At 61.5% G+C, this 9,213-nt stretch overlaps 6 protein-coding genes across 6 annotated transcripts; 3 read left to right on the top strand and 3 right to left on the bottom strand.

Annotated features, from left to right (window-relative positions):
* Window positions 1-237: 237 nt before the first annotated feature.
* On the bottom strand, window positions 238-3,483 carry PAN0_091c6678 (ARM repeat-containing protein; the record flags this gene model as incomplete). The annotated part of the gene is made up of 1 exon (XM_014797894.1): window positions 238-3,483. The coding sequence occupies one exon, from the start codon at window positions 3,481-3,483 to the stop codon at window positions 238-240; it is 3,246 nt and encodes a 1,081-aa protein (XP_014653380.1).
* A 482-nt stretch (window positions 3,484-3,965) lies between these two features.
* Window positions 3,966-4,448, bottom strand: PAN0_091c6677 (ribose 5-phosphate isomerase; the record flags this gene model as incomplete). The annotated part of the gene is made up of 1 exon (XM_014797893.1): window positions 3,966-4,448. The coding sequence occupies one exon, from the start codon at window positions 4,446-4,448 to the stop codon at window positions 3,966-3,968; it is 483 nt and encodes a 160-aa protein (XP_014653379.1).
* A 740-nt stretch (window positions 4,449-5,188) lies between these two features.
* Window positions 5,189-6,013, top strand: PAN0_091d6676 (triosephosphate isomerase protein; the record flags this gene model as incomplete). The annotated part of the gene is made up of 1 exon (XM_014797892.1): window positions 5,189-6,013. One exon carries the CDS (start codon window positions 5,189-5,191, stop codon window positions 6,011-6,013), a length of 825 nt encoding a protein of 274 aa, XP_014653378.1.
* A 178-nt stretch (window positions 6,014-6,191) lies between these two features.
* Window positions 6,192-6,992, bottom strand: PAN0_091c6675 (uncharacterized protein; the record flags this gene model as incomplete). The annotated part of the gene is made up of 5 exons (XM_014797891.1): window positions 6,192-6,239; window positions 6,325-6,366; window positions 6,441-6,531; window positions 6,598-6,662; window positions 6,798-6,992. The coding sequence occupies 5 exons, from the start codon at window positions 6,990-6,992 to the stop codon at window positions 6,192-6,194; spliced, it is 441 nt and encodes a 146-aa protein (XP_014653377.1).
* A 189-nt stretch (window positions 6,993-7,181) lies between these two features.
* On the top strand, window positions 7,182-8,195 carry PAN0_091d6674 (TPR-like protein; the record flags this gene model as incomplete). Its single annotated transcript, XM_014797890.1, has 2 exons — window positions 7,182-7,934; window positions 8,010-8,195. 2 exons carry the CDS (start codon window positions 7,182-7,184, stop codon window positions 8,193-8,195), a joined length of 939 nt encoding a protein of 312 aa, XP_014653376.1.
* A 627-nt stretch (window positions 8,196-8,822) lies between these two features.
* On the top strand, window positions 8,823-9,213 carry PAN0_091d6673 (uncharacterized protein; the record flags this gene model as incomplete). The annotated part of the gene is made up of 1 exon (XM_014797889.1): window positions 8,823-9,213. A coding segment is annotated over one exon (391 nt), but the record flags the coding sequence as incomplete, so codon positions are not given.

The raw sequence follows: 9,213 nt of genomic DNA, 5'->3' as shown, positions 1-9,213 counted from the left end.
CTCGAACCCCGGTCGAGTCGAATCGGTAGTCACGCCTCAGAAAGGCGATGAGTGGCAACGACTCATGATACCCCTACACTATCAATGCTTGTATGTTCGATGCGCTCACCATAGCATAGATAATCACTTATTTTTGTCCTGTCGGCGTTTGTTTGAGTCCTCATCTCTGCCACACACACGCACACACCAACGCAAAGGCAAGGATCAACTTTCAATGGCATACAGCTTGGATCGACGCTACAACCCAAGGCTCTGGCGATACTGGATGAAACCTGCCAGATTCTCGAGCGCCTCCTCGGCACTGGCGCGCAGCGAGATCTGCTTGCGTCGGTCGATCGTCCTCGCCAGCGCCTTGCACCGGAACAGCGTGAGCCGCATCCTAGCCAACAGACCCTGTTCGCGGAAGCCATGTGCATCGTACGTCGCCGTTTCGTCCGCATACACGTCGATCAACCCATTGATCGCCGCAACCATGCTCTCCGGCGTCGTTCCAGCAGAGCCACGCTCGGGGATGGCCTCGAGCAGCGATACGAGCCAGTTGCCAATGTGAGCGTTGAGGTTCGCATGCACGGCGGGCGCACGAGCGATGGTCGAGAGCAGCAGCACGCACTTGACGCGCATCGCATCGCTCCTCGCCGACGCATACCCCGCCACCAGCGCCGAAACCACCTCGCTAGACACCGCACCCGCGTCCGTCACCCTCACCGCCGGCTCGGCCGAAAGCGCAACGTTGCCTTCGACGATTCGTGCCACCGACCACATGGTGCCAATGCACGTCTCGACCATCGCCATCCCATCGCCACCCTCGCCCTCTCCCACCTCCCTGCCGTCTGCACTGCCGATCGAGCCCACCACGCCATCCTCGACAATCGCGCCCGCGCCCGCCCCGGCAACGGCAGGAACACTTGCACATCCCTTGGCGATGTCAAACAGACTCGTCCACACGCTGCCCAGCGTGCGTGCAGGCGTGGGCTGCTGCGTCCACGCGCGCAACGCCGCAATGCGTCGCTGCAGCTTCGGTTCCGTTGCGGGCTGCGACGGTGGCGGCGGCGAAAACGACGCGAGCCTGAGCATCAGATTGTTGAGCACCGACAGCGAGCGCAGATGCAGCCCACGCAGCTGTCCCGACGTCGTCGCATCCGCATCCGCACTCTTGGCCCCCGACGACAGCGACGGAAAGCTCGCCTCAAACGGCCTAGCCAGTGCCAACAGCGCGTCGGTGAGCGACGAGGCATCGCCAAAGATCGCACACAGCACGGGCGCATACGCCTCGAACGGCATGCTTCCACTGCGCTTGACCGCGTCGGCAAAGGTATCCTTTTGCTCCGCATCCACGCGCATGTCGTCGTCACCCGCCTCGTCGTTGAGCATGGCCTCCATGTCCTCGGGCACGTCGTCGTCTTCATCGCCCATGTCCATATCCTCGTCACCGGCGTCTTCGGCATCGAGGTCCTCGAGCCACTCGCCCTCATCGCCATCTGCTCCCGCACGCGCGTCGAGCGAGCCCGCCATCTCGGCCACCACCTCGAGCGCAAGCATGAGCGTCTGCGCCTGCTCCTCGGCCTTGCGCTGCATCTTGGCGCGCACCGCCGCCTCGTCTGCGTCCTTGGATCCGTCGAGCGACACGTCGCCCACATCGCCTCGACCATCGAGATCGTGCGCGAGCCGCGTCATATCCACGCCCGCCAGCAGCCGCGTAAGCGTCGGCAGCACCGTCGCCTCCTCGAATCGCTTCAGCGACACACCCTGCGATGCATCGAGTTTTCCCTTCTCGCTCTTGCTCGCCACACCCGCGCCAGACGACGCGGGCAGAAAGACGTTGTCCGAGCTAAAAGCGGCGGCGGCGGCGTTCTTGCGCGCCTTGCCGCTCGACCGTGTCGAGGCGTGCGAGTCGACGGCTGCTGCCACATTGCGCAGCACGCCGGCACAAAGCACACCCAGCATGGTCGACTGCGACAGAATGTAGCGCTTGAGCTTGTCGATGCCCGACTGGTCCGTCTGCACGCATGCCTCGAGCAGCGTCACGGCCGTCTGAATAGCGGCGAGGCGGCGCGTAGCCGCCTCTGGCTGCTCGTCAATCGACTGCACCACGCGCACGTCGATCGAGACGGATGCCGCCTTCTTCTTGGCAGCCTTGGGAATGTGCGCGGGCATCTTGCGAGAGAGCAGACCATCGACAAAGTCGGCCTCACCGCCATCGGTCAAGGCGCAAAGCGCATTACCTGACGCCAAGGCAAGGTCGAGCAGCAGCGAGAGCTCCTCGTTGGAGAGCACGCCGAGCGCATCGGCCGCATCGTGCGCGGACGAAGACGATGCTCGCGAGCCGTCTGCGCCGGCCGTGGACAGAACAGCAGCGGCTCGGGAGCCGAGGGCGATGGCGGAGGAGAGCCAAGAGGCGAGACCCTCACCGCTCAGTTCGTCATTGGCAGCCGCCGCGCCGACAATGTCGTGATCGAGCCACTTCCACGACACGAGCTTGGCGAAGGCCTTGTCTCCGGACTCGCACAGGCTCCAGACGAGCGTGACGAGGTTGTCGGCCATCTCGACGAGACCTTTGCGCGTGTTGGAGTCGAGGCTGAGGAACGGCTCTGCGGCGCGCACAGCTGCGGGAGCGACCGAGGATGCCGTGTCCATGACTTGATCCGAGGAGCCGTTGGAGGGCTGATGGGATGCAGTGAGCTTGGCCTCGTCGTCTGCCGAGAGGCCCTGACCGGCGAGCTGTTCGAGCGTCTTGCCGAGCGCGGTGGCGAGCTTGGTGGCGTGTCGTTTTTCCTTCTTGTTCATCTTGTCGAGCGGCTTTGCGAGCAGGGCACGTTTGGCCTCGATGTCCTGCTCCTGGGTGGGTGCGTCGTCGACGAACGAAATGGACGGATTGGCGCTGGCGGCGGGGGCGGCGTCGAAGCCAAGCGCATTGCTTGCCCAGCGCAGCGCGGCGAGGATGGCGGGGATGCCGCCCTTGTTGACCAGCTCGTTGCGCACATCGATGCCTGCGTCGACGCAGAGGTTGCGGAGCGCGCCGCTGGCTTCGCGGCGCACGTCGACCTCGGTGTGGGAGTGGAGCGCGAGGATGAGCCTGCCGACGAGGTTGTGCGAGAGGAGGAGCTTGCGATGCAGCTTGACCTCTGCCGCGGACTGAGTAGGACTGACGGAGAGCAGGAGCGAGACCGAAGCGAGCGCCCACACCTTGTCGGCGAGGTTGATGGGTGAAGCGGACGGCGCGTCGGGAGCAGGCAGGTTGGCGAGCAGCGGGATGATATCGTTGGTCGCCGCAGCGTTGCTGGCAGCCTTGGCAGCCTTGCTAGACTTGGGACTGGAGGTGTCGGCGCCGGCACCCTTTGCAGCCTGCTGGAGTGCGTCGAGCGTCGAGGATGCCACGCTGGCGGGCGATGCCGCGGCGCTGCTCGATGCCGACGACTTGGCGAGTGGATTGTGGCGATGCAGCTTGCGCTGATGGCGCTGCGGATCGAATCCGGACTTGGGCATGACGGCGGATCAGCTGCGGCAAGTCCCGAGAATGAGTTTGTGTGTGAGTGGCGTGGGAAAGGAAGGAAGATCGATGTGATGCTAGGAAGGCCTTCCCCCAGAGTCGGAGGTCTTCCGAATGAAAGAAGCGGCTCTCGAGAATTTTTGGCTCTCCCAGCAGCGTGAGAAGAAGCTGCAGCGCTCAGACCCTTTTCTTCGAAAAGCAGCGGGCAGAAGAAAAAAAATCGGAGCCCACCGCACGCAGACAAAATTTCGTCGGCCGGCCACGCCTCACTCGCTGATGTGGAGCTACTGAATGGGGGCGAAAAAAGAAGCATGTGTTAAGCTTGCTCTCACTCACAAATCAAGATGATCGGCCGGCGTCTATATGGCCCTCGACTCATGCTGCACAGAACGACAGAGGCCAGAGCTGGAATCTATTGATATTGGTGATGCGCTAACGATGACGACGCACTATCAGAGAGGCACAGAGAGGCAGCACACTACTGCTTGTCGGCAACACCCTCGTACGAGCAGATGGCCTGCACCTTGGCAGCCGAGGCGCTCGAGGTGTCGAACTTGTACCCGAGCCACTCCTTGGCAAGCTTGCGGGCGAGTTCGAGGCCGACGACGCGTTGACCCATGCAGAGCACCTGGGCGTCGTTGGAGAGGATGGCGCGCTCGACCGAGTACGAGTCGTGCGCGGTGACGGCACGCACGCCGTTGACCTTGTTGGCGGCGATGGCGACGCCGAGGCCCGTGCCGCAGATGAGCAGCGCACGGTCAACTTCGCCGCTGGCCACCTTGCGTGCGGCGGTGACGGCGACGTGAGGGTAGGCGGTCTTGTCTGCGTTCGACGGCACACCGACGTCGATCACCGACTCCACACGAGGGTCGGCCTCGAAATCCTTGATGAGCGCGTTCTTGTAGTCGACACCGGCTTCGTCGCAGCCGAATGCGATCTTCCACTTTTGAGGGGCGGCCATTTTGTCGAGGTTGATGAGGGAATGGGTTGATGGATTGGTGTGCGGGTGCGTGTGTTGGTTGGGAGGGAAGAATAGTGGAGACAGTCGTTCTTCTGATGTATCCCCGGCAGTGACTCGTTGGTCCGGGATCCTTTCGCCACTCGTCGTGCAGTGGACACCAGCTACTGTGAACCGCTGCGACTGGGAATGTGCCCCAATGCTGAGCCAGCTTTGGCAAGGCTCGTCGGCGTTTTCCGATTCGACCCAACGTGTGTGTGCGGGCACAGCTGTGGAGGCCAAAGCGTGTGTGTGGGGGCGCCTGCAGCTCTGTGTGGGAGAGGCGGAGAGCGCTCTGGCTCGAGCTCGAATTTAGCGTCGACGGCCGGCATTTCAGCCCGAATTCCCTGGCGCTGTGCCAAATCCTCGGCGTCTTGCCGCTCTGGCCCGGACTCAGCGCTCGGCCGCCTTTGCCACACACGGGGCAGCCGAGCGAGCGTGGGGTGTGATCACGGCCCTCGGCGTTTTCTGGCCATCTTGGCCGTCCCTCGCCTCGGATTCACGCGGGTCGGTCACAGAGTGTATGGCTGCTGTTCGCTCGAGCCGAACGCGAGAGTCTGCTCCGCAGTGGCTATCCGAAAGATAGACTGAGCCAAGAAGATTCGGCCGTCGCGTCGTGGCCAAGCCAAGGCCATCCTCATCCCATCGTCTTCATCCGTCACCCAACCGTCACCACTTCATTTCGCCAACTCGGACCCGTCAACATGTCGTCGCCATCATCATCTCGCCGCCCGCTCGTGGGCGTCTCGTTCAAGATGTACTTTGACGTGCCTAAGACGCGCGAGTATGTGGACGAGTCGATCTCGCTGCTCTCGTCCGCTCTGCCATCGCTCTCCAAGCCGACGGACATCTTTGTCATCCCAGACTTTGTCACGCTCAGCTCGGTCGCCAGCCAGATCTCGTCCGCACAGTCTCCGCTGCTTCTGGGCGCGCAGGATGTGCACTCGCAGGACTTTGGCGCCTTCACGGGCGAAGTGTCTCCCAAGGTGCTCTCGCAGGTCGGCGTCAAGTTTGTCGAGATCGGCCATGCCGAGCGCCGCCGCTACTTTGGTGAGACGGACGAAGACGTAGCCAACAAGGCCGCTGCCATTGCCAACAATGGTATGGTGCCGCTCATCTGCATCGGCGAAGTGTCGCGCCCGCGCAACCTCGACGAGCTCTCGATCGACGATGTGGATGCCGTCGTCGAAGAGTGCTGGCGTCAGATCCGTCCCGCGCTCGAAGGCATGCCCTCGGATGCCGAGGTGGTGCTTGCATACGAGCCAGTCTGGGCCATCGGAAAGGCCGAACCCGCCTCGCCCGAGTACGTCGTCAAAATCACAAAGGCGCTCAGGAGGCGGTACAACAAGGAGTACGTCGGCGCAGACAAGCGAACCGACGAATCCATGCGCATTCTCTACGGCGGCTCTGCGGGCCCCGGTCTGTTCGCAAAGATCAGCCAAGGTGTGGATGGACTCTTCCTCGGCAGGTTCGCTCACAAGCCCCAGGCCTTCATCGACACCATCAAGGAGATCGCCGGCACCAACTGAGCCTCCCTCCCATCGCCGCGTGCTGTGTCTGTAACTATTCCATACCCCTGCGTGCATCCGAAAAGAGATTTCATCGTTGCCTTTCGCGTGCTCACGTCCGCCCGTGTCGAAAGAGGGAGAAAGATTGTACTTGGATTGCAGAGAGGCCGTACGATGTGCCGGCTGAGCTTGAGCAGGTTTAAGGCTCCTTGACCGAAAGCTCGCCCTCCTTGAACTGCCTTGCCCACTATCACATCGCCAATGCATACCAAAATCGAATCGTCAGCTTATCTTTGCCCTTATACACGACTCGGCCGTACATGCACACTTACGTTCATAGATGGGATGGGCTTGGTAGGAGCGTTGTGCCTCCACTGTATCGCGGCGCAAACCAAAGTCAGAAACCTCGTACTACCCACGATGCCGAGTCGGGAGCAGGAAAACTTACCTCTCGGTCTGCGCTGTACGTCCACACGCCGTATGTTGCGAGTGCGATGCCGACGGCACACACGGCCGTATTCGAAACCCAGTTGTTGGGGCTGCCATAGCACCACCAAGGTCAGTATACCGCTCGAGGCCAAGAGAGGATCGCATCGCAAACGTACCGAGTCCACCAGCCACCTGCGGGCGTCCACACCTCCTTCGGGTAAGGGTATCGAGGTCCAGCTCCCTATCCAACCCCAACCAGAATGCAGCGAGGCGACCAACAGTACGATCACAAGTCGTGCGTGCGTGTGCGTGTGTGCATGTGGTCAGCGAGCTACCCTGCGTACAAGCTCCAAGATAGGCAAGGGTGCCAACGTACCATGTTGATCAGATCAGACGCGAGTCGAAAGAGTGCAAGGTGGTTGCTAGTCGATGGTCGCCGTGACTGAGGAGGAGTGTGGGATATGATGGCGCTCCTCGCCCGCTTGCCATTTCCAACGCGAATCTGCGACCCTCTGCGTCGGAGCCGAGCGTCATCGGGCCCATCGGCTCTTCTCGCCTGGAAGTCTAACATCTTGAACCGAATTTTCGCACGCGCGTTCTTCGCAACAACGCTCGGATCATGCCGCCTCGACTCCCACGCCTCAGTCAGTCTTGCGTCGCTATCACTCTGCCGCCACCTTCAACTTGCCATCACGACACTCGTCGGATCACCCGGAGACACACACACGCACACGAGTCATCGCTGCCGCTCTTTGTCACCATGGCGACGTCGCTATTCCAGGTGTCGGGCGATCCGGACACCGATCTCAAGGCAGCTGCGCACTGGCTCGCCGAGCAAAGACGGCGGCCCATCCGCGCGCCTCACAAGACCGTCCGATACGGCGAGCTGATCATCTCCAAGGGCGGCCTCACCTCACTCCCCGACGACGAGCTCTGGTCGCTTCTCGAACAGGTCGCCATCGCCGCCATCGAGACGAGCCGCTTCGACCTGGCCGAGCTGTGCATCTCGAGGCTCACCTCGCGCTTCCCGGCGTCGCAGCGTGTGACGTGTCTGCAGGGCATGCTGCTCGAGGGCCGGGGTCCTGCATCGGCAGCCATCGAGTTCTACGACACACAGCTTGCCAAGGACCCCACTTCGCTCGTGCTCTCCCGACGACGCATTGCAGCCATCAAGGCGCTGGGTGAGCCCACGCCCAAACGCGTGGTGGAGGCGTTGAATCGCCATCTCGACACATTCTACAACGACCCGGAAGCATGGCAGGAACTCGCAGAGATCTACGCAGATCACGCCATGTATGCCCAGTCCGCCTTTGCCCTCGAAGAGCTCCTGCTCCAGGTACCGCAAAACACCTTCTTCCACCTCAAGTACGCAGAGACGCTCTACACCAACGGCGACGTCGCACGCGCATACAAGGCCTACCTGCGCGTGCTCGAGCTCTGCCAGAGCGACGCAGCCGCCACCGAAGCCACTGCACAAGGGCCCTGGATCCGCGCCCTGTGGGGCACCAAAGTCGTAAGTTCTTTCCCACGCCCTGCATCCTTCTCCCAGCATTCGGCAGGAAGCTGATCGTGTGACTGTGGCGGACAGACGACCGCGGCGCTTATTGCCACGCCGGCACTCGGCAAAGCTGCACCGGACGACACCATCGATTCGGCCAAGGTCAAGCAGATCGATCAACTCGTCACCACGCTCCTGCTCAATAAGGTCTATACCCCTCAGGCGGTGACGAGCAAGCATCTCCGCGACACGGTTCGCAGCGTCCTAGCCGCCTAGCTTTGTCTCCCCCAGCCTTCTCACTGCAACTCCAGTCATACTTTCGTCCCACCAAGTGGCGCGGGTCTTTTTCGAGTGATGAGGAAACATGAACCCACCCTGGGTTGCCACGGGGAATCCTGGCGTCAGATGGCCCATTCTGCAGGTGTGTGGGGGCATACTCACGCCCACAATGACGATTCGGAGTCTTTTTTGTCTTCCACCACTCACATCGGCTTGACTTGGCCCGGTCTTGTTGATGATGTCGAAATCGTGTGCATCTCGGAGCTTGGCGAACGACGGATGGTCAAATGAATTGCGATGCCAAGCGGATCCCATGGATGCAAAGCCTGGGAAGTTTTCGAGCTCGCCATTCATTGGCGAACCCACCCAGAGTTTGGTGGTGGAGAGCTTCCCACGCCCGACCTCATTTCGCCGTGGTCCGGGCGGGAATGCCTGCACAATCAACGCTGCATCAATGTCGACGTAGCTTTGGTGACAACATGGAGTCGCTGCCTTTTTCATGTGCCCCCCTGCTACTATGTGGGTTTGGCAGCTTCAAGCTATATATATGACCTACTCTTGCCCGCTGAGTTTTGAGATGTATCCATCACTCTTCACAGCTCCTTTTGTGGATTTTGATTCATCATGATCCTCAACAAGTGCTTTATCGCCATCGCCATTGCGCTGGCCTTGACCGTGCCCGGCAGAGCTGACGGTATGTCCAAACACAGTCTGCACGGCTCGACACGAGATGCTGACATTCGAGTGGGGTTTTTTGTAGGCACCAATGTGCTGCAGCGCCGTAGCCAAGCAGGTGCCGGCACCGATCCCGGCAACTCGTTCGATCCCAACAACCGCGGCGGCGTCCCTCCTCCCGTTGGTCAGATTCCTCACCACGGCCACGAGCAGTCGCTTCTGCAGCGCTCTGACCATGACAACCATGGCACCGGCGGCGACCCTGGTCCTGGCCGCCAGCCTCACGCTGCTCTCGAGCGTCGTGCTTGGGCCCATCGTAACGACGATGACAACCGTGGCA

Source organism: Moesziomyces antarcticus (assembly GCF_000747765.1).
Source record: "Moesziomyces antarcticus DNA, scaffold: scaffold_v10091, strain JCM 10317, whole genome shotgun sequence".
Lineage (NCBI taxonomy): Eukaryota > Fungi > Basidiomycota > Ustilaginomycetes > Ustilaginales > Ustilaginaceae > Moesziomyces > Moesziomyces antarcticus.
This window is presented reverse-complemented; position numbering and strand designations above follow the sequence as displayed.